The sequence below is a fragment of the Ananas comosus genome, linkage group 6, assembly GCF_001540865.1.
Source record: "Ananas comosus cultivar F153 linkage group 6, ASM154086v1, whole genome shotgun sequence".
NCBI classification, from domain to species: Eukaryota; Viridiplantae; Streptophyta; class Magnoliopsida; order Poales; family Bromeliaceae; genus Ananas; species Ananas comosus.
This window is the reverse complement of record NC_033626.1, coordinates 1,236,527-1,261,592: the sequence shown is the minus strand read 5'-3', so window position 1 is coordinate 1,261,592 and position 25,066 is coordinate 1,236,527. Positions and strand designations below refer to the sequence as shown.

Below are 25,066 nucleotides of genomic sequence, written 5' to 3'. Positions count from 1 at the left end.
ATTTACCATACGAGTATAAAAGTGGCATTGTTCTAATTTTATTTGGAAACTTTGAAATTTAATTTAATTTTTTTAATAATAAACTATTTATTTAAAATAATATTATTTTGCATGACAAAAAAATTATATTCAAGTTGTTTATATTACACTAAGTGATTTAGGATTTTTTTTAAAAAAAATTTATTTTTGTGGAAAGAGAGAGTGTTAGAGAAAGGCAGATGAATTGATCAGATAGTTCTTACTTCAAAATTTAATAGTTTTGAGCTATATTCTATTTTACGCTAATATAATATAAAAATAAAATTATTTTGTTGTATTTTGTAATTTTACAAAATCTATTCAAACAACTCTTTATAGAAAAGAAAATGTCATATGCACACTTTTTATAGAGTTGTATATCTTACACCTTAGACTTTTGTATGACTGTGATTCATCCGAGGCCGAGGCCATCGACTTTAGAGCATGCAAAAGGCGATAGTGATGACGGTTGTCTCGTCAAGGTAGACCAGATCGCAAGACGAGAAGAAGTACGGAGAAAAAAAAGAAAAGAAAGAAGATGATGAAGAAAAAAAATAAAATAAAATAAAATAAAAATATGATGTATTATTTGTGCTACACTATTCCTGTAAGGTTGCACGATTACATTTGGATTGTACTCTTTTATAGTGATTATTATTTTTTTATTTTTCTCTATGATATAAATTTTCGTCTTTTGAAAAAAATATAGATAATTTTATTTGTCAATTGTATTTCAAAAAATATAGAAATTAATACGGTGAAAGGAAGAGAGAAATAATAAGGGAGATAATTTGGTCATAATATGAAAATTCTAAAATTATGGTCCTTTTTTATAAAGATATAAATCTAGTAAATTTTTTATGCAACAAGACTAATAAAAAAGTCTGAAAAATAAAAACACTTTGTTCTTTATAAAATTTGAAAAAAAAAATGCAAAAAAATTACTTTTTTGACTAAATTACAAAAAAAACCTCCTTATAAATATATATTTTTTAATTTTTTCTCCATAACTTTCAAATACCTATTTTATCCCTCAATATTTCAAATTATTGTATTTAGTCTCTCTTCGTCAGAGTTCTAATACTATTTCGTCAATTTCTTATAATTTACATCAAAAATATCATTCAAAATAATAAAAATATATTAAAAAAAATTTATAGAAAAAAGTAAGGATAATTTGATCATTCTGCCGTTTTTATTAATACCATATTTTTTAAAAATATTTTTTAAATTTTAAAGAGATAAAATATAGATTTAAAAAAATAGAAAGACATTTTTTTTTTTTGGTTCTCGGATATTAGCCATCAAACTCTTCGCCACTTTCACTACTTTCTTAATATATATATATATATATATATATATATATTCTTTCTTTCTTTCTACATTAAAGGAGGATTTAGAGGACCAAAAGGTGACACGTGTCCCCCCCCAAACCCTCCTTTACTCTCTCTCTCCCTCTATATATATAATAATAATATATATAAAATATAATATATATATAATATAAAATTTTAAATTTTGATATCAAATTTAAAATTTTGATATATTTAAATTTTAAAGTTTTAAATTTCAGATTTTATATTTTATATTTTACATTCTAAATTTTAATTTTAACTTATAATATTTATTTTCAAATTTTAAACTTCAAAATTTAAAATTTTAAATTTCTAAACTCCACGAAATTAATTAATTAATTTTATTAATAATTAATTAAATATATTATATTTAATTAATTTATTAATAATACGCATAATAAATCGCATAATAAAATATAACCTGATAGATGCAATTTAAATTACGTAAAATATCTCTGTATAAAAAAATACAGAATTTAAATTTCAAGACTAAAATTTTAGAAATATAGTGTATATGTGCATATATATATATATATATATATATATATATATAAAATTAATTTTATTAAACAATTTCTTCTACAATTTTATTTTCATTTTATTTATTGATTTTTTTTTAAATTATTGTGATAGATTTATCTAAAATTCTTTTCATATAAATTTTTATAAAATAAATTGTTGTATAAATTTACTTTGCGCGTATACAAATTTTAATGACTTTTATTTAAATAGATTTAACTATTAAATCATTTATATATATTTTTTAATTAATAATTAGACTTATAAGACTATATAAAAATATTAAAAAAATTAAAATTTATTATAAAATTATTTTTATATCCACAGTATAGGTATTTTACTAGTATATATTTTATAAGAAGGTATTTTGGTAATTTAGCCAGAAATCAAATGTACAGAATATATTTTTTCAGTGTCACGGCTTATTTTTCGAAAAAGCAAACACCCCTAAAACCCCACAACCGCGGGATAAGACGACGAGCTCGCCACTCATGGCGACGACCCCTTCCCTCACCTTCCTCCACCTCCACCTCCTCCTCCCTTCCAAACCCTATTATCATCCCCATTCCCTCCCCTTCTCTCCTCGCCCCCTCCCCCTCCCCCACCGCCGCCGCCTCCTCTCCTCCCTCACCCACCGCTCCCTCGCCGCCGCCGCCGCCGCCGCCGCCTCCGGCGACTCCTCCACCTCGACGACGGCGGCGGCGGCGGCGGCGGCGGCGGAGGTGGAGATGGTGCGGGGCGGGGACGGGGTGTGGTCGGCGCGGGCGCCGAGCGTGGTGGTGCTGTGGGACCTGGACAACAAGCCCCCGCGGGGCGACCCCTACGCCGCCGCCTCCGCGCTCCGCTCCGCCGCCTCCCTCCTCGGCCGCGTCCTCGCCGTCTCCGCCTACGCCAACCGCCACGCCTTCTCCCACCTCCCCTCCTGGGTCCTCGCCCAGCGCCGCGACCGGCGCCGCCTCGACCTCCTCGAGCGCCGCGCCCCCGACCCGCCCCCGGAACCCTACCTCTGCGCCGTCTGCGGCCGCCGCTGCCCCACCCGCCTCGACCTCAAGCGCCACTTCCGCCAGCTCCACGAGCGCGAGCGCCTCAAGAAGCTCGCCCGCCTCCGCTCCCTCAAGAGCAAGAAGAAGCGCGCCCGCTTCCGCGCCCGCTTCCTCTCCCCCGACTCCAAGTACGACGACGCCGCGCGCCAGCTCCTCACCCCGCGCTCCGGCTACGGCCTCGCCGCCGAGCTCCGCCGCGCCGGCGTCGCCGTCCGCACCGTCGAGGACAAGCCCCAGGCCGCCGACGCCGCGCTCAAGCGCCAGATGCAGCACTCCATGGCCCGCGGCGTCGACTGGCTGGTGCTCGTCTCCGACGACTCTGGCTTCGCCGAGATGCTGCGGAAGGCGAAGGAGGCCGAATTGCGGACGGTGGTGATCGGGGACGGGCGCAGGGCTCTCGGACGGGCGGCGGATATTTGGCTGCCGTGGGCGCGGGTGGAGAGCGGGGATATCGGCGAGGATGCTCTGCGGTCTGGGCGGCGGCGAACAAATGGAGAATTTGGGGAATTGGATCAAGGATTGTATTCCAATCTAAGTTTCTACAAAGATGGCGGCAACGATGCGATTGAATTGGATTCGGATTTGGATTTGGATGGTGTGGTGGATGGGATTGTGGCGAGGGGTTCTGGGTTCGGCGGAAGTGGAATCTCGGCATTTTCTGAGGAGGAACTGGTGGATGGTTTGGATGAAGATGAGTTTTACCGGACGTTTGGGCGGTCGGAGCCTGGAAAGGATTTGCTGTGGCACAGTGAGGACGAGGACGAGGACGACGACGACGATGACGGGTATATTTGATCAACATTCTCATAGGTAACTGTTAGGGAAATACAAGGAAGATCGATGAATGAACTCTTCTTGATGACTCGAATATTCGTTCTTAGTACTTAGCATGCTTGGAGTTATTCAGATGATGCTTGAAAATTACGAGTTTACTTCTATTCGTTAGGAACTCATCTGTTTGGACAACATTGCATGCCCTTGCCTGCTCTGGATAGTTTAGAATTGGTCGGAATCGAAGAGATATCATCACGTGATTTGCTAGTTTTATTGCTTCTGACTAGCATTTCTCAGATATTGACTTTATACTGATTCTAGCTGTTTTAAGTCTAGTGTGTTTGCCATCTTTGGGATGTTACTTTTATACGTCTCCAATCGTTTCAACTGTAAGGATTTTGGGCTCGCCAACAATTTGCAGATCTTTTAACATTTCTTCATAATTTTATGTTTTACGAACTTCTTTTGCTATCTAAAGGAAATATTAGCCTCTGTTTGTCCTCTGTATAAGAATCTGATGAATCGACTACCTTTTCACTATCAGCGCTTTTGTTTTTCGTTATCAACTTCTTACTGCAGCTAGTAGAGGCAGTAGCCTTTGTTAAATAACTTAAATCTATTTATCATGATAAAAAGAAAGTATTATAATCAGCGGTTGATGGTCCTTTGTACTAGAAATATGATGTTTTTACTTCTTGATAGTTAGAGTGGCATTTGCATCTGGACACTCTACTTAATTAGTTGACATATGTAAGTAACGTGGCATGTATATCCTCCCTATTATAAAGGTGAAGATGGGTCATATACAGTTCTGGCAGCTGCTTATGCATACCTATACGGACTTATCTGTCTATCATAGTTATAATGATGTGGGTGTCCAGAGGATTATAGAGTTTCAAAACATGCTTGTTCTATTTAGATGCAAATACGAATTAGATATCTGATATGTATATTTTTTTAATTGAACTTAAGTATGATTTAATACTAAGTGTATATTATATCTTGAAAATTTATAGAGCGAGTAAAATTAGAGATAACAGCTAGAACGGAAATTTACCTGTTGTTTAGCTATTATATGAAGGTAAAACTTTAAATATCCACCTATATTGCCTTTGGTTGGGCATTTTAGAAGGGGTATTTGATGTGATTTTACCCCTTCAAATATCTGTCATAGTCACTCCAATCAAACTCCTGCTTTTTCGTTTTCAGATTGCTACTTGAACTGATGCATTTTGAGAACACCATCTTTAGTCATAACTATATCACAAGGTCAGCTTTCTAGAATATGTTTCATCCCATAAACACAGCATACCAAAGGCTACATGTCATTGCATTTTTAAATCCAATTTTTCGCATTTACTAGAGATGTTGTAATATGTTAAGAATAGTTATCATATGTATTATTTAATTGTAAGGAAGTAAAATCTTTTCAGATTTTGTTTGATATAGTATCCTCCAATATGATGGTAGTTTGGACAGTGCGTCGCATCTCAATTTTGAGTGGTAGTTGCCGACTTTTTGTGAATCCTTCATAAATCTAGTTCTGCCTATCTAATCCATTAAGAAAAGGCTTGGGTTATATCTCATGCTCAAATACATTTGCCAAGTCTATGAAATTGCAAATGTTTTGAATAACAAGTTCCTATAATTACTGAAGGTTAAAGCTCATCTCCCTCCCCTAATGCGATAGGGCTGTGGGCTACTCTATTTTTTATTTTCTTACCATTGATTTGATAGGCCTTCATTGGAAATTTGTCTTCTCAAACTAGACTTACATTTGGAGATTAAGTTTTTCACAGTTGCACATTTTACCCTGTAAACATCTTTTGGGAGGAATGTTGATTTTGTAGAATGTTTGCAAACATACTGAATTGCTGATACTGTTGCTCCAAAGGATAATGCACCCTCATAATTTTTTCGAACAAAAAAAGGTCTAGGAAATGCTCTTCCATGTGACAACAGTATTAAGTGCATGGATCAGCAATGCTTGTTATCTTTGGATGATAAAAATAGCTAATTACATTTTGTTCTGCAGATACAAGTCATATGGCATATAGTAGAGTATGAAAAGTTCTATGATGCATACAATTTATAGCATAAAAGAAGAGAGAATTAGGATCACCGAAATAGCTGACATTATTATACTATTTGATTTTAGATGGGACTCATTTGCATTCTAAATGATTACCTATTTTAGCCCAATATAAAGTATAGAACTTCTTTATACTGAGCAAGAAAATACTTATAGCTAATGACGATCCAATAAATTTAGCAGATTAACAATAAACTATTGTTTTTAAGGCTTCTAATAATTAGTAAAACAAAAACCTATTGTTTTTTATGCTCCTTGTTTGCTTTATTGCAGGACCTTCTTATCTTTTCTTAAAGGGAGGCTCTTTTCTCTCGGCACCTTTACCCGATTGCCTAGTTCTGTTTTGCGTGCTCATCAAGATAATATTCTTTCCATCCTGCGAAATTACAACGAGCTCATTGTTGATGCAATCAGATCGTCTGACTCGCTTCACGTGCTCATTAAGCTACTCTGTAAGAATTTTATGCACACTGCATTTCATATATTTAGACTATGTTGCTTCTATATATCTGTTTTTTTTTTTTTCCTAATGTGTCTGTAAACTTTGTGCATATTTATTTGTATTATGAAGAAAACTTTCACTTGCTTTCAGTTAGCATGTAGACAAAAGTCAAATTGTAGATGGTAATATACTGTTTCTCTAATTTTTTCTTTTGAATACTATTCTAAGATCAATTAAATGTTTGTCAAAGGATTTTATAGGTAGCATTTATTCAGTGGGATGCTCACTGGCTCCTTTTAGAGAAGTAGGAAATTATAAATTAGCTGTTTAAGGGGTTTACCTATAGTCTCCCATTTGAGTCATATAAAATATTTACCCCTCAGGTTCTCTCTCCTTTTGTATCTACCCACCCAATTTAGATACAAAATGTGAAAGTATATTATCCTATCCTCGGGCATCTACGTCAAGTTATCATATTTCTATTCCATCTTTCATTCAAATGGGAGCTATTATGGCCTTTTATCCTTTACTATAAGAAAGGAAGTTGTTTCTGTAAGTTTTGTTTTTGTGAACCAGCACAAAAGCTTCAGCTTATAGGTAGAGATATCCTTCGTAATATATTCAGATTAAGAATCCATTTTGTATCCAATATACGGCAATTCTTAACACCCTCTTTTGACACGTGTTAGGCGCTGCTAGTACGCGGCGGTGTTCAAAAAAGCGCGCCTTAGGCACGCGCCTAGGCGTTAGGCTCATTGCCCAGCGCCTAGGTAGCCCCTAGGTGAGCAATGTTGCCGAGGCGTGTGCCTAGAGCTAGGCGCAAGGTGCGCTCAAGGCACACCTTCTCCATATCTATCAAGTTTGAGCGCGTCTTCTTCATTTCTATCCTAACTTGAGCGCACCTTCTTCATATCTATCCTAACGGGTTTGGATTTAGACCTATATGCTCTAATGGGTTTGGATCCATATATTTATTGATCTATTGGGTTGAAACATCTAAAAATAAATCCGAAATTCTAAACTAACATAATCTAAAACCCTAAACAATCACCAAATGACAAATCTGACGAAGGAGAGGAGTATTTTTTATCAAGTGATGAAGATGATGATTAATGATTGATGATTGAGGAAAAAGGACTAATCAACATTTCTAGTGTAACGTATTTTGGCTGGGAGCCTCGAACACTTAGCTTTCATATGATGCTCTTTTAATGATTTTTGGCTTGAAATTTTAAACTTTTATGTATATTACTTTTTTATGATATTATGCTTATAATTATATATTTTTCAAATCAAAGTTTTCTATATATTTGCGAATTACTTGTTACCTTTATGTTGGCCTTTATTTGGAGACAAAAAGATAATTTGTTTTTTACTTTTATCTGTGTTATTTTGTTTTTTTTTTTAAATTATCATATATGCTGCTTGGTTTCTTTTCTTTTCTTCTTTTTTTTTTTCGAAAAAGTGGTTATTTGGTTAGTTATAGAATATTTATTGTGATAATATGATTTTAAAGTGTATTTCGTGCTACTTAATAATTATTAGAAAGTATAGTAAAAACTTTTGGATATTTCAAAATTCTATGAAACTGTGCATCCCTCGGGCACGTGCCCTGCACCTTGCGCCTTGCGCCTAGGCTCTAATAGCTATTTCCGCCTAGGTGTGCTTTGGTTTTTTTTTTTTTAACACCGGTACGCAGCACAAACAATTTTACTGGGAGACAATCAAATTCTAATACCACGTTAAAGGGCCCGAACCAGCCCAAAAACTAAGCTGATAAGTGAAGATACCAAGGATTAAAGTGTCCATCGGCACGGGCCGTATTCACCGTGTCGTATCGTGCTAGCAAGATATCGACACGATGGCCTCCGTGCCGATGGCACAAATTAAAATCCTCTATTTTTAAAATTAGTAAGTAATTTTTTCGATAAAGTTCAAAAGATTTGATGAAAATACATAATAAATAATTGACATAATTTGTTGCTAAAGAAAATAAATATTTTATACCATTACGTGTTGATACACATATTTTTTGTGATCAACATGCATTGGCATTGCCTGGCACGTATCGTACCGTACCATGCCGACAAGTTTTCAGCACGGGTGCACTTAAATCCTTGGAAGATGCCCTTCCCATTATACCCAGGTTAAGGTTTTAGTTTGTATCTAGTACGAGACTACTATTCTTACCAGCATGTATATGATCACTTACTAGAGCACTTCAATAATTAGATATATCAACAAATCTTGTATTTTCATCTTTCTTAGATTGCCATCACTATCTTCTCATCCTGAACTTATTCAGTGCCTTCAATCTGAACTTCATCTTCCTCTCCGAATCTGCTCCTGGATTTAAAAGATAGAAGAGTCATTTTCTTTCTTTTTGTTTTTCTTCTTTTTTTAACTTTATTATCTCTTCTTTCTCCTCTACTCTCACCATGCAAACATTGCATAGAAAATGAAGGTGAATATGTATGGAACTTACCTGAATTATGGCCTATTTTTATCCAACGATTTAACCTTTTGAAACTTTTGATTTAGCACCAAACCTTGTAATTCATATGATTCGAGTCATTTAACGCGTCATTTAATTTTATGGGCCTTATAAGCATATTTGACATAATCAATGCAACTAACAGTTCTGTTTAAGTACCAGGCCTAAATTTTGTTTAAAAAAATCAACCACTGGCTTAAATTAAATAAATTAAAAGATTGGGTACCGGAATTAAAATTTTAAAAGTTACGAAGTTGAATCGAAAGGGACTAAAATTCAGATAAGTTCTATAGAATTTTAACAGATAAATATCATATGCTTCCCTCAATACTTGGTGTATATCTGATTTATTGCTATTTTCAAATTTGTCCCTGGAACAGTGTCAATTTCTTTCCAATATACTCCTGACCTTGAGGATTTATTGGGAAGATTTTAGATTTTAGAGGGGTAGATTTAGATTTAAAAACTTAGGCATATTTTTTCGGGTATATAAGAAATTGCCCTAACTTATAACAATGTTTTTTTTTAGAGATAGATAGCACGCTATCCGCTTCGCTTATTTCATTTAAAAATAAACTTAGCTGGAAATGTGAATCAACTAGGATTCGAACTTGGATCTCGGGTACCAACCACCAAACCCTTTGCCACTTGCTTTAGGGACGGTCGGTAACTTGTAACAATGTTAAGTAGGAAAGAGAAGGAAAGAGAAGGCAAGAGGAGACATGAGGCACTGTGTTAGGCTGTTAGCTGCTGGTTGCAGGTGTGAATTCCTTTTGATTGTTGGGTCTGCCAGTAACTGATAGCAGCAGGGTGTGGCTGTGGGTGTCCAGTTTGCCCATTACCTGTCTGTCTTTTTTTTGTTCTTTTTTTGCCTTTTTTTCCCCTGTCTGTGTGATACACATGAATAGAACAGTATTCATGGTGTGTTTTGTTCTATGCTTTCATAAGAGTATCCGCACTTTCGTTTGCGAAAGCAGTGGCGTCATGTCGGGACTGCATCATCCACGAGTTTAGAAACTTTTTTTTTCGAGGTTTTTAGCATTAAAAAAAGGTTAGGGTAAGATTTACGCTTCTGAACAATAGGTGTGTACAGATAGCATTGCTCAATTTCGTCTTATCCTTGCATTTTACCGATCCTTAAATTGCATCATTTGTTGTGCGGCCGAACTCGTAAAATGTTCTTGTGGAGCACAATGTTCTTTTCTTTTCTTTTTGAATTCGCCTGTGAACTCTTAACCCTAGACCCTTTGGAACTGGTACTATGATACTAACCGAGAAGCCGAGAGCTCGAACCCTCTATCTATTCTTTTTGGAACCCTAAACCATTCAGGATAAAATGTATAGGTGGTTCTTTTACTATCTCTAGCTCATTTCTTATGTACTTCCAATTTAAACATACTAGTACTTTTATTTTCGCATACAATTGCATTTTTAATATTCTCTTTTAGTGTTAAAATAAAGAAAAAACTTCAAATACCACCCATATGGTTTCGCACTTTTTCACTTTAGTATCTTGTGGTTTAAAGTGTATCAATTTAGTACCCTGTGGTTTAAAGTGCATTAATTTCGTACCTTGTGGTTTCATTTTTCTCTTTCTGTCGGCTCTTCTGTTAATATTTTATTAAATTATATACAAAAAAATTCAGATACCCTACCTAGGTTTATCGAATATTTATTTCAGTACCCTATTGTTTTAACTTTGTAACTGATTTTTTTTTTCCTCCGTTAATATTTCGTTAAATTATATACAAAAAACTTTAGATACCCTACCTAGGTTAATTTATCGAATATTCGCTTTAGTACCCTTTAGTTTTAACTTTGCCATTAATTTAACGAAAAAAATTAGTGAAATGGATAATAAAAAGAGAAAAATGGAACCACAAGGTACGAACTCGATACACTTTAAACCACAGAATACTAAAGTAAGAAAGTGCGAAACCATACGGGCTAACTCGATACATTTTAAACCACGGAGTACTAAAGTGAGAAAGTGTGAAACCTCATGGGCGTATTTGAAGTTTACCTTAAAATAAAATCAGTCTCTAATTGTAAAGTGATATTTAATCATAGTGGAAGTAAACTAAAATAAGTAAATCATTTATGATGCAAGGATAAAATGGTCAAAGTTGTGACACCTCAACTTCCCAGGGGGTCACCCATCCTAGGACTACTCCCGTCCTAGCACGCTTAACTCTCTTAACCTCTTGGGCCTTGCCACCACCCAAAATGCTTAAGCCGGGTTAAGAGTTTAGCCCTATTATATCTTATATATAGGACTATCTGGGGTCTCACAATCTCCCCTCCTTTAAGCCCTGACGTCCTCGTCAGGCTCAGACTCACAAGTACCAGGCGATGTGAGACTCGTCTCGCTAGCCCGTCATCCAGACCCTGGCTCAGCCGAGACTCATCTCACACTTCCGGCTGGTAATTGGCTCTGATACCATCTGTGACGCCCCAACTTCCCAGGGGGTCACCCATCCTAGGACTACTCCCGTCCTAGCACGCTTAACTCTCTTAACCTCTTGGGCCTTGCCACCACCCAAAATGCTTAAGCCGGGTTAAGAGTTTAGCCCTATTATATCTTATATATAGGACTATCTGGGGTCTCACAAAAGTAATGAGAACCTTTTTTTTAAACGTTTATTAGTAATTGAAGTGTTTATGTGAAAAGTACACACCCCAAGTCGCAATTCATGAGAATTTTGTTTTACACACTTTTTCAAGTACTTCTCCATGTTTTCTGCAATATTACTCTCGTATTTGTTGGTATGTTGGCTCTGTGTATTAATCAATAATAAAAACCTTTCAAATCGTACATGTCGTTTTGTCAACGGTGTATGAAGATAATGTTATGGAAAACTCAAAAAGTATTTCCTTACATAGATCTAGCAATTAAAGTGGGTCACCCTGGTCTTTAATTTGACTAGATTGTTCTCAAGCTCCTAATGTCAGATTTCAGAATTAAAAAAAAAAGAAGCTAAATTACATAGAATTCATCCGTCAAATTTAATTTTTCACTTTTCCTCTCCTCTTCTGTCATTTAAAAATCCATACTTTGCATCCTTATAAAATGAAAAATAGTCACAGAGAGGTACGATGTAAACTGTGATGACAAAATGACTATTTTGTCCCTCACCATTTTTAGCAACAAGAGAGAAAACTGAGAATATTTTTGGCATAAAAAATATATAATAATATTTTATAAACAGAAGATCACTGACGGCAGGGGGTAAAGTGAATATTTTTTATTTTACAAGAGGGCAAAGTGTAGGTTTTTAAATGACAGGAGGAAAGTGAAAAATTAAATTTTGACAGGAAGGTTTTTATAATTTAGCCTAAAAAAAAAGAAAAAGAAAAAGAAAAAAAACAAAATTCTATTAGTTATACATTTAGATGATCATCTCTTTATTAATTTGTGATCTTTTTAACTCAAAAGTATCTTTTTGCCCTGTTTTTTGGGGTACATTGGATGTGACAAGAGTTTGGCGCAAACTTGGACTTGGATGCAAATATTAAAAAAAAAAAAAAAAAAAAAGTCTGCACAATCAAAGACATGAGAGTCTTGAAATTGAAATTTATGGCAGAATCCTGAGAACTTTGCTGAAAAGTTCCCATTGTCATTTTCATCAACATTACAGGTGTTAAAACTAGATTACTATGCCATCATCTACATTGACATTCATGACACCCCATCTCAGCTTCTCAATAAAATCTTATCAAATCAGTTTGTCGCGTGATTCTGATCTTGTGTCTGAATTGTAACGATCGTATTCTGATCTTACATTTTCTTTTTTTTTGTTGTCTGAATCTCAATATCGTATTAGACCCACTAAGAAAAAAATGCAATACTCCGAACAACTTTTTCCCTTCACCGTGACATCGATAGATAGAAATAGGAGATAAACATGAGATTCACACCAACAGGGCTCACAAGATCATTTTGGATAAAAAATAGGCTAAATTACAGAAAACCCTCCAGTTAAAACTCGATTTTTCACTTTCTTTTTCTGTCATTTAAAAACCTACACTTTGCCCTCTTGTAAAATAAAAAATGTTCACTTCACCTCTTGCCGTTAGTGATCCGTTAGGGTTCCGTTAATAAAATATTATTATATATTTTTTTATGCAAAAGATGCTCTCAGTCTTCTCTCCTGTTGCCAAAAATGGTGAGGGGCAAAATGGTCATTTTGTCATCACAGTTGGTTTTTAAATGACAAAAGGGAAAAGTGAAAAATCAAATTTTGACTAGAAGATTTTATGTAATTTAGCCATAAAAAAATAAGCTAAATTTTAGGAAGCCCTTTTACACTCCACCGCTTGTCTCAATTCCCTTCTACGTAACAAATTACATCAATTATCTCCTACACTTTGTCATTATCGCAAATAGATCGAGCTATCTTGTATAATTTATTGACTTCAGCTATTAAACTTTATAAAAATAAATTTACGAATAAAGTTGTGTATAAGTAATGCAATAGAATCATAAAAATTGAATAAATTGCTTAATAAACTATCAATTTTGATAATATTAGCAAAATAGGAGATCTCCTTTATCTTTTTTCTTTAATATATTTTTTGAGTTGCCAATTAGATATATGTTCATATGTGGAACTATGTGATATGTCAATTCATTTTAGTAAAGAATTACAGTTTAATTTGTCAATTTTTAAAAGTTTTTGAATCTATGTGAGATGATTGATAAAATGCAGAATGGTAATTGACATAATTTTTAATGTACAGTGATAAATGAGGCTAGGGCTAAAGTGCAAGGTTGTTTTTTATTATTTAGCCTGAAATATATAGAAGGAGAAAGTTAAATAATTTAATTCAATATTTATGATATGAATCAATAAACTTCACTAATTTTCTTCTAATTCTCTATAAACATCACCATCCTAATAAGACTTTGGAACTACTGCCAAAGTTGTTAAAAGAATGTTTCTTCTTATCATCATGTTCATAAAAATCCTATTGTTTACTGGCCTTTTTTTTTTTTTTTTTTTTTCAGAGAAATAAGTAATATGTTACCTGTTTCATTCATCAAATGGATGAATTAAGCAACAGAGCTGAGGCAATAGGATCTCGACTGAAAAAAATAATAATAATAATAACACCAAGTCTTTCGTGGTGTTACTGGTGTGTAGTCTTTTTTTATACTAGATGTTTGTCTTGACGATCACCACTGTTAAATATGATATAAAAGGTCTGAACTTTTTAGACATGAATGTTTTAACTTTTCGACATTATTTACTTTGAGGGTGTTTGGTGTTTGGTTCTTCAATTTTTTTTTTTTTGCAAAAATAAGTTTTTCATGAAAAACATTTGTTCCATTTTTTTTTTCCTTGTTTTAAAAAAAAAAAAACTTTTCCAATTATATTACTCTCTTTGGGCACCAAACAGGTTAAAAATATTTTTTCACTCAAAAAATTATATTTCAGGGTTTTTTTTTCCCCTGTTGGAGAAACAAACACCCCCTTAGCAATCAAGTGCTCTCAATGTGACAATTTTTAGGTAGCTTGATGGTATGGAACAATTCAAATTAATCAAATATTTGGTAGGATATTAATTTTTTTTAGCTTAACTAGAATAAAGATTTACAACTATAATCTTGAATTTTTTTTTAAAAAAATTCTTATTTTTAGAAAGTTGTTTAATTTTAGTCGTGTGTTTCTTATGAGTTGAGAAACAAAAAAAAAAAAAAAAAACAGATTTTCAAAAACCACGAAATCTAGCTCCTAAGTTATTCAAATATATTCTACATTATGTTTAAAGGTATCACTCCTTAAATCATTTGCCCATTATTGAAAAATAGGCTTATAATGTAAAAGACTTAGTATTATTAAAAAAGGGCAATTACTTATATACCCCTGAAGAGTTCCCGACTTTCCAATTTATCCCTCTTACAAGGCTAATATTGAAAATATCCTTTCTACGTTCCAACCTATTTCTAATATACCCCTAGAGTCAAAATCTGTTAATTAATTCTGTTATCTCTGTAAAATTACTATTTTGCCCTTTCATATATACTCTTTCCACCATCACTGACTTTCTTATTTGCCCTTAAAGTCAGGGGCACAAAAAGTATTTTGACTTTTGGTCTTTTCTAATATACCCCTCTACCGTCACCAACATTTCTTATTTGTCTTTAAGTTAAGGGCAAAATTGATATTTTAATTTTTTTTAACTGTGGTAGATGTTTAACTCACGTTTAACTCAAGTTAACTTAACAGGAGATAACTGCGAAGTTATTTTGCAATAACGATGGAATATATGAGGGGTATTTTAGAAAGAAAAAAAATAGGGATAAATCGAATATTTTCAAACGTACAAAAGGTATATAGGTAATTATCCCTATTAAAAACACACAAGTTTAATTCTACATAATAATATATAGACTTCTAAGTCATTTCAAAAGTTCTAACAACAATATCTTATTTGCTCCTCAAAACTTGGTATACATCTGATTTATTTCTATTTTTATAGTTGTTCCTAAAATAATAATAGTTTCTTTTTAATACTCTCTTGTCCTTAAGGATTTATTAAAAAAAAAAAAGATTTTAGAGGGATTGATTTAATTTTAAAAAGATATATAAGAATTATCTTTTTATTCCAATAACCCAACAAGCTTTAAATGCAATTATTCCTTAGCCTCCGTTTGGTTCGGGGTTAAGGAAAAAGTAGCTATACCAGGGATAGGGTTAAGTTCAGGGTTAAAGTGGTGTTAAAATTTTTTTGTGTTTGGTTGGAGTAGGTGGGATAAAAAGATAATGATTGATAAATAAGAAAAAATGTGAGGGCTCGGGATGCGTGCGGGGTTAAAGTTGAGAAGGGGAGTGGGGTTAATGATTGATAAAGAAGAAAAAGGTGAGGGCTCGGGATGCGTGCGGGGTTAAAGTTGGGAGGGGGAGTGGGGTTAGTAAACCCCACCCTTTTTTCATGGTGTTTGGGTATAAATTGGGGGTTAAGGGGTTATTCCACCCCTTAACCCCCAACCAAACGCTGGCTAATAAAGTCAATGACCAATAATATATCTTATAAAAAAAACAACCACCTGTGTATATTCTATCACTAGGATTTTTTTGTGTCATTTACAATAAGCCCTTTCTCAAGTACTCAGGAGGTCACACACAGCAAAGTACATTACCTCTTATCAAGTGGAATACAGAAATTTAGAAAAAAAAAAAAAAAAAACAAAAACAAAAAAAAACACAAAACTATGCATGGGGTTCCACATACCCCCCTCAATAATTGTGAAGGGTATGTTTGCTGCACATGCACCTTTCTAAGTATACAAGCATATAGAGATGTCGATGGGTACAGATATTTAAAATTTTATTTAAATTTTAATTTGAATTCGAGTAGAAAAGATTTTATATGATGCTAAATAGATTTAGTTTCGAATAAAGATATAAAAAATAAAAATTCGACGGATTTGGATTCGCGTATGAATTTTGTTTTGACGGATTTGATGTGTGTGTGTGTGTGATCTTATATTTGAATTTATATTTAAAAATTTTAAATTTTATATAATATGTTATGAAATATTATAAAGAGCAATACTTGTTTCGGGTGCGAGTTTCTGGGTTTGGGTTTCGAATTTTTGGTCGGGTTCAGATTTGGATATGAATTTTTAAAATACGCTGGATTCGGATTCATGTTCGAATTTTCGGTTTGGTAGTCGAGTTCATGTTCGGACTTTTGAAAATCCGACCCACTGACATCCGTACATGCATGAAGATCCGCTCAACTATAGGAGGTGGTTTTCTATACTGCGGTTGTACGACAGTATCTATCTATGTCTCAAATTAATCAAATCTCTTTTTTTAAGAAAAAAGTATAGTGAAATTTTTTTGAAAAAAAATCTTTAATAGGATTGGTGAATCCTAGGGATACAATTTGATTGGTTGAGGATATGATAATGTGATGCCATTCCGACCGCTATATTTTGGACTTTTTCTTAGCATAAGCCGTTTCAAAATAACCCCGTATACTATAATTTTTTTGGGTAAACTTTAATTTGCTCTGGTATGATTTAGCATATTTTTATTTTACCGCTTTATGGTTTAAAATTTTTGCACTTAACTATACAGTGCTTTCATTTTTGTTTTACCATAAAGACTTGTCGTTAAATAAGATAGCAAAAAGTATCATTTTACTATCCTATTTAACAACTAATTTTACAATAAAATAAAAAAAAAATTATAGAACTGTTGAATGTAACTTTTTGAAACACATGATGACAAAGCAAAAATATGCTAAACCATAACCCGGGCAAATTAAAATTTAACCTAATTTTTTATTTTACATTTTTGGAATTGAGTGTTTGAACTTATAGTTAAGTTGAAAATTTTATCAAATTTAATGATTATATTAATTATTAACCCTTAATTGACCTGATTTTATTTGTTAAAATTTGATTAAATTTTTTTAACTTGGTAAAATTACTTATAAATTTGATAGACTCTCCTAATTCCCTTTTTTGACTAAAAATCACTTAATTCTTAAAAAGTAGTAATTAATAGGTCTCAATATATTAAAAAATAAAAAATAGTAGAAGCAGCTATTTGAGAATAGCCTGTAGTTCAGGAGCCTCTATACTTTTTTATCCACATATTATTTTCTCTCTTCTTTATTCACCCTAAACTCTAAACCCTAAATCAACAATAGAGAGGATGTCGCACAGATAGCAAAAAACTTAATGGTTGAAATCTGAAATTTTAAGTTCGAAAGTTAAATAGAATTTTTGAAGATAAATTCATATAAGGTGTTTTATAAATCGAATTGGATCTAGATATTCAAATAAAATAAAATAGAATAAAATTAAACAAAAAAATCTCAAATTGAATTAAAGACAATTTTATCAACTATTTTTTAATAACTTTTGTCGTATAATAATATCTAAAATCACGCACTTGAGCTGATGTCTGATTTTATATTTTCAGCTAAAATTTATTTCTAAAAAATAAATCTATTAACCTATATGAAGCCACAATATTTTTTACCATATGGCATGTTATCTTTCACTCTCCACTCCTCTAATTACATGCAAGGTACAACATTTAATTATATGTACTATATTAATATTCTATTAATGAGTGAGCTTTATAATTTTAATCAACTCCTTTCTCCATTAATCTCCCACAACTTCTTTCTCCATTAATCTCCCACCCTCTCTCTTTTGTAACTCTTTTGCATGCACCATAAAAAAATTTTTTACCACGTAATATATTATCCTTCATTCTCATAGCCCAATTTTAAATCAAACCATGCACCCTCTCCTCTTCTCAACGCCCAACCCTTGACCTCCCCACTCCTCTAATTACATGTAAGGTGCAATAATTAATTACATGCACCATATTAATATTTTATCAATGAGTGGATTCTAGTTATAATTTATTTTTTTAATAGTTAAATTTAGTCATGCAAATTGGTTGTACTTAACATGATATAGTTTTCTATATATCAATAACACGTAAATATAAGTTTTATTAAAATTTTTAAATTTTGCTTGTAATATTATATACCCGCTGCATCGCACGGGTTTCTACACTAGTAAAACAGATAACATACTCTTTTTTTTTTTTCTTAAGAAAAAAACTAAAGGTGACACGTAGAGGCAACATTAATTTCCATCCTCTTTAATTTCATTCCCCCAACCACTAATAAGGAGACAACAAATAACATACCCTAATGATCATTTTTTTTTCTTTTTCTTTTTTTTTGTAGTCATAGTCATTATATATCATATCATATTTGTATTATAATAATATAATATAGAGTCTGGCTGGGATACTATTGATAGCATCAAGTATTTGGTGCTATCAAATTTTCTGTCGTTAGATTTAATTTTTAGACTATTTTTACCCGTTAAATTATATTATTAAACCAATAACTCATAGGCCCACATTATCCTAATCGTAAATGTTTTGTATCTAAGGGTTGAAACCATAGTTAGTTAATTTGGATTCGGCAAAAATTCGGTATGGGTATAATACGCATAAAATTCGTTTTCTAATTTTTAAATTCGTTGAAAAATTCGGCTTAAAAAAAGAATTTGATATAAAATATAAGATATAAGATAATCTATATTTAAATATAAAAATTATTAAATTTTTTATTCAGATTTTCAATATTTCGGAAAAAAATCGCGAATAATTCGCAAATAATTTATTTTTTTTGGAAAACATTAGTAAACGGATCGTTTAATTCGAATTTTCAATAATTCGCGAATAATTTGCGAATTAACTAACAAAGGTCGAAACATATCCGCTAGCAATAATAACCCGTTAGGCCAAAACCACCGGCCTAAAATGTTTAAGCCCAGTTATTATTACTACTGGGCTAGGTCGTTTCACTAATAGTACCAATAGCTTGATGTTATTGATAGTACTCCAGCCTAGTTCGTATAATATATATATATATATAANTCTACGCGGAAATGGGTGAGCACGAAAGGCGGGTCTGGTCAGTTGACATTTCGAAGTTAGACCCGACAATGTTGGCTAGCGGATGCGACGATGGAACTGTGAAGATATGGAATATGAATCAGGCAATTCCATTCTTGCACCTGCAGTATGTCAGCTTTGACTGTTAATACAAAGCTGAAAAAATAAAATTCCTGTACTTTGTTATAATAAAATAGCCACTTATGGAGAAATAGAATTTCAAATATATATATATATATATATATATATATATATATATATATATATATATATAAAATGATCCTCCACTAAGTGTTCTCAACCTCCACCGACCACCTCTCATCTATAGTTAAAAACTAATCAAACCCACCACCCACCACCATCCCAGCCCCAGTGCCAGCTCCAAACCAGCTGCTTTTCCCCTACATTAATTTTTCTATACAAAGCAAGAGATCTAGAGAGAGAGAGAGAGGAAAAGCACTTAATTTCATTTTTGCATTCATTCCACCATCTGTGTAATCACCTGCCCCCTTCATAGAGGGCCACCTTGGTCCTACTTGTGTGTCATTCGCGTTAATCATAGTTCCAAAAGTTCGATCTAGAAGAAAATAAATAAATAGAACGTACAGACATAATGTTTATGAGTTTCGATCGAAACTTTGTTCGTCCCTACCTCAGCCACATGAGCAAAATGATGGCCTAACTATCAATAGTACTCCTGCTTTTACTCTTAGTGATGGGAAAAACTTCAGCGAGGAGCTCGCCGGCTATACGCTTCGTTAAGATTTAAGAAGTCCTAATATGTCGCTACATGTTACTTTTATGTCTATCTAAAGGTTGTAATCCTTTCCTCAAGGATTTCTTTTTTTTTTGGCTAAATTATAAAAAATTTCTTTATAAATAACCGACCGTCCCTAGTGTAAGTGGCAAAGGGTTTGATGGTTGGTACTCGAGATCCAAATTCGAATCCTAGTTGATTCATATTTCCAGCTAAGTTTATTCCTAAATGAAATAAATGAAACGGGTAGCGTGCTACCTATCTCTCAAAAAAAAAAAAAAAAAAATTTCAAGTTATTGTATTTAGCCCCCCTCCCTCAGAGTTTCATCACTATTCCGTCAATTTCTTATAATTTATACTGAAAATGTCATTCAAAATGACAAAAATGTATTAAATATATATATTATAATTTTTATAGAAGTAGTAAAGGTAATTTGATCATTTTATCCTTTTTATTAATGTTGTACCCTACTAAAAATATTTTTAAACTTTTAAAGGGGTAAAATATAGATTTTTCAAAGTCAGAGAACAAAAAGTAAAAAAAGCGGGCATTTATAAAAATTTTCTATATTTTAGCCTTTTTTTTAGAATTTTAGTACTGAAAACACTCAATGAACTATTTGAATGGAGGCAAAACTAACATACGGCAGTAGATCGGGGGCTTCTCTATGAGGTGTCGTTGGAAAGCTCGCCACTCAAGTTTTACCCCTTAGTAACAGTAGTTTTCAGTAGAGTACAATATTTGACACAGAGAAAACCTTTAAGGCCCCGTTTGGTTCGGGGATAAGCGGGGATTATCCCCGCTATTCTGCCAAACGGGATCATTTTTTATCGGAATATTTTATTCCGGTCAAAGCTTGCTATTCCCGGTTATTCCAAAATAGCAAGCTTTTTACTATTCCACCATTTTGGTGGAATAGTGCTATTCTCATGCTTAATTTCAAACTTAATTAAAATTATAAAGTAAATTAAAACTAAATTATATAAATATAATATATTATATATATTATAATACATTATTTTTATTATAAAATTATTAATTGTGCTATATTAATACATATTATTTATATTTAAATATTATAATAAATTTTATAATAAATTATATTTAAATATTAAAATAAATTAAAATTTAAAATTTAAATAAATTTAAAATTTAAAATATTATAATAAATTATATTTAAAATTTAAAATTTGTAATCTCAAAATTAAAGTTTATAATTTTAAATTCCACATTTTAAATTTTAAATTTAAATTTTGAAATTTTAAATTTTTGAAATTTTAAATTTGAATTTATTTTTTTTTCAAATTTAAATTTGATCTTAAATTTAAAGTTAGAAATTTAAAATTTAAATTTTGAATTTAAAATTTGAGATTTTAAATTTTAAATTTTAATTTCAAAATTTGAAATTTAAAAGTTAAAATTTTAAATTTTAAAATATAAATATAAAATATAAAAATTTAAATTCTAATATAAATAAAAAAGTGATAATATTATTATTTTTTATTTATAACTATCCACTTTAAATCTTATTCCATCTTACCTAACCAAACGTTATTTTTCTTATTCCGAGGAATAACCCAATTTTCATCCAAACGCAAAATTGATCTAATCCCCGCTTATACCTCAATTTATACCTATCCCTGAAATACCCACTTTTTGTTTATTCCCGAACCAAACGATACCTTAAAGTTTTATTAATTGCACTAAGAAGCAAAAGCGAGATTTCGAGTCTCAAAGAAGAAGCTACGATCAATATTTGGTGTTTTTAACTCTACTACAGAAAGAGCTTATTAATAAGTATTTTAATACTATTCTTCTCCTTAGTCGAAAAATGAAGCTTTTGATTCTGCTGTAGATATTGGCTGTAGCGAAAATATTAATATAAATCTTTTAATCGAAATAATAGTTCTCAAACAATACTTTATCAGATAATGTCCGTCGAAGAGTTTAATCTTATATATGAATTTAAACAAGAAGGTAGGTCAACAACTAAAATTATTTCGAGTATATATACTAATGTTTAGGCTTGGAACCTATATATATATATATATATATATATAGCTAGTCTTCTATACTATCTATAAGTATCGGGGCTCCTGTACTAAGTTTTTAGAAATAAAATTTTATATTTCTTCGACGTTGTTTATTTTATGATCAAACTATTTCAAAATTATTAATTTTTAATGGCTACTATGGCGAGTTTGGAGTTTAACAGTGTAAAAGAATCTAAATTTCTTCAAATTTTGATAGAAAATACTTTAAACTATCTAAATTAAGGTTAACAAAAAATGATTTTGAATTTAAAAGTCCTACACTCAAATTTTAAAGATTATTCAATTTTTATTGTCCATTTTGATATAATTTATTTACTAAGTAAATAATGTCAAGTTGATTTGGCTTCCTAGATCTATTCTTCATTTAGAAAAAACATGGTATTGATTGATAGGAGCCCAAATGGCTTCTTGCAAAAGCTACTTCACATTATTAGAGATTGTTTGGTTTAGTTTTTGTATCTACTGTTTGATTATAAGGCATACTCCAAATTAGCAGTCACATACTCCTGAATTTTAGGTTTTGTATTTACATAAAACTTATTTTAGTTTTTTGCTACAACTAAAGCTCCCACTTTGTAGTTTAACGAATTCTTAAATTATCATGTTGAGTTTTTTTTAAAAAAGAAATAAGGCTGAATAGCAAGAAATTTCAGTGCCACGACATAGAATCATGACTAAAATTTACTGATATAATACAACACGTTACATGTCTAACTGTGCTGTTGTATATAGATCATAAAAAAAATATTTGTATACCGATATTTATTGACATGAAAATTTTTTTTTCTAATTGCTTATTATATATCTTTATACAGTTTTTTATATTTTATCTAGTTAATTAACTATGCGCTAATTTGAAAAAAAAAAAAAAAAAAGGAGTTTTAAATCATGCCATCAGCAAGGGCCTGTATCGTTCCGATACATAGTAGGTAAAAGACACTTTATAATTTATCTTGTTTTAGGGAGCAATATTGACCAACTAAGCATGGCCCCACTGGGTAATAAATAAATTAATGTTCTTAATTTATTTATATATTTTGGTCTTATTCACTAATCATGACTCTTTTGTCCATTAATTAGCTACTAATAATTAAGTTAATTAATATCTCCCACGCAATAAATGGCTTTTAACCTTTCTACGTAGTTTTGTTGGTTGGTTCAACAACCAAACTTGGGACAAGCTAGGCTACAACTCCTACAAACTCAATCTTAATTTTAGGGTACTTCTTATATTATTATTTCTCAATGATTGTTTTTTTTTTTTTAATAATTACACAATATAACCCCATAAAAGGGAATCAAATCTCTTGGACTTTTGATAGATCTAATAGATATAACAACCCATCGTACGAAAAAGTAGTTGTTGTTGCTAATCTAAGAATTTGGATGTTTTTGGAATAAGTGCTTCTAGGGAGCTCTTCAAAGGGAGCTCTTCAAAATATTCATGTTGTAGGCTGTTGATGTATTGACATAATATGACGCCTCGATCAGGTTTTAGAATAACCATATGTATATAATGATTAAGCGTATTCAGATTAGAGTAATTTAAGATGGGTGTCATAGTTGGTATCAGAATCAATCATTAATCGAGAGTATGAGATAAGTTTCGACTCAGTTAGAATCATATAGCGGATAGTTTCAACTGAGTTAGAGTCATATAGCGGGTAGAGCTAGCTATACAATGGAGCCATACCAATCAACAATTAAGAGTGTGAGATGAGTTTCGGCTGAGATAGGATCGTAAAAACGGCAAAACATGGCTCCCCATAAGGTCTACTAAGGCTAGGGAGATCAGTCTCACATCGCCCGATGCTTTGAGTGTATTTGAACCTGACGAGAACGTCAGAGTTAAAGGAGCAACAAATATGACGTTTCAGGATTTGGATTGGTCCTAAATGTAAGATATAATAGGACTAAATATTTTGACTGAGTTGTAATATTTTGGACGGTGGTTAAGCCCAAGTAGTTAAGACAATTAATCGTGTAAAAATTACATTAGTTGCAGATGGATGACCCCCCTATCTAGGAAGTGGGGCGTCGCACATAAATAATTTCGTATCGAGCATTTTGACTGATTCATGCACGTGCAGTTTAAAATATAAACAAAAGAATAGGTAATCATAAAATTTGAAAAAAATTTCAAATACCACCACTATGGTTTTATACTTTTTTATTTTAGTATTCTATGATTTAAAGTGTATAACTTTCATACCCCATGATTTCATTTTTTTTTTCTTGTTATCTCCTCAACTAATATTTTTTTCATTAAATCAGTAACAAAGTTAAAACTAAAAGGTATTAAAGTGAATATTCGATAAACTTAGGTGGGGTATATGAAATTTTTTGTATATAATTTAACTAAATATTAGAGAAGGAGCTGGCGAAAAGAGAAAAATGAAACCATAGGGTAGTAAATTGATACACTTTAATTAAACCATAGAACACTAAAGTGAAAAAGTGTGAAACCGCAGAGGCGGTATTTGAAGTTTATCCTAAAATTTTTTCAGATATTAAAATAACTAATTCATTAAAACTGGTGGAGAGCAATATGGATGGGAACTCGATTTAATTGAACTACAGGTCATTATAATCAAGATACTTTTGGATAATCTATTTCACCTACTAGATAATAATTATAAGTAATATGTTGTTTTGAAACTCTCACCAACCACCCCACAAAATCTTGCATTAAACTAGAGACAAGGATGTGGACAAGCCTTAGATCATACCGTTGAAAAGATGAACACAACTAGTTTAGTTTGGATGCATGAACATAGGATTCAATGTAAGGCTATATATATAATATTTTTAAAAACCTACATATGAGTGTAAATTTATCCTCTTCCAGGTTCTAGGGTTCAAAAAAGTCAAAAGTGTTTTTAGTTTAAACACAAAAAAATGATAAGACTAATGGGAGAGAATAAGGGTAATTGGATGAGTGCAGTGTAAACTAACCTGTTTTGCTCCCGCGTTATTTTTGGTCGTGGGACATTTGAATCGATGGTCATTAATGTTAAATACGATCTAAGCTATTTGAACAATACTAATTTTTCAACGATCAAATAATTTCAA

At 32.3% G+C, this 25,066-nt stretch overlaps 1 protein-coding gene across 2 annotated transcripts; it reads left to right on the top strand.

Annotated features, from left to right (window-relative positions):
• On the top strand, window positions 2,315-6,392 carry LOC109711658. Of its 2 annotated transcripts, none has more exons than XM_020234806.1 (2): window positions 2,315-3,720; window positions 6,075-6,392. In XM_020234806.1, the coding sequence occupies exons 1-2, from the start codon at window positions 2,384-2,386 to the stop codon at window positions 6,340-6,342; spliced, it is 1,605 nt and encodes a 534-aa protein (XP_020090395.1). In that variant the 5' UTR covers window positions 2,315-2,383; the 3' UTR covers window positions 6,343-6,392. The 2 variants fall into 2 exon arrangements, with proteins under 2 accessions (XP_020090395.1, XP_020090396.1); XM_020234807.1 differs by having other exon boundaries at window positions 2,315-3,745; window positions 6,075-6,212.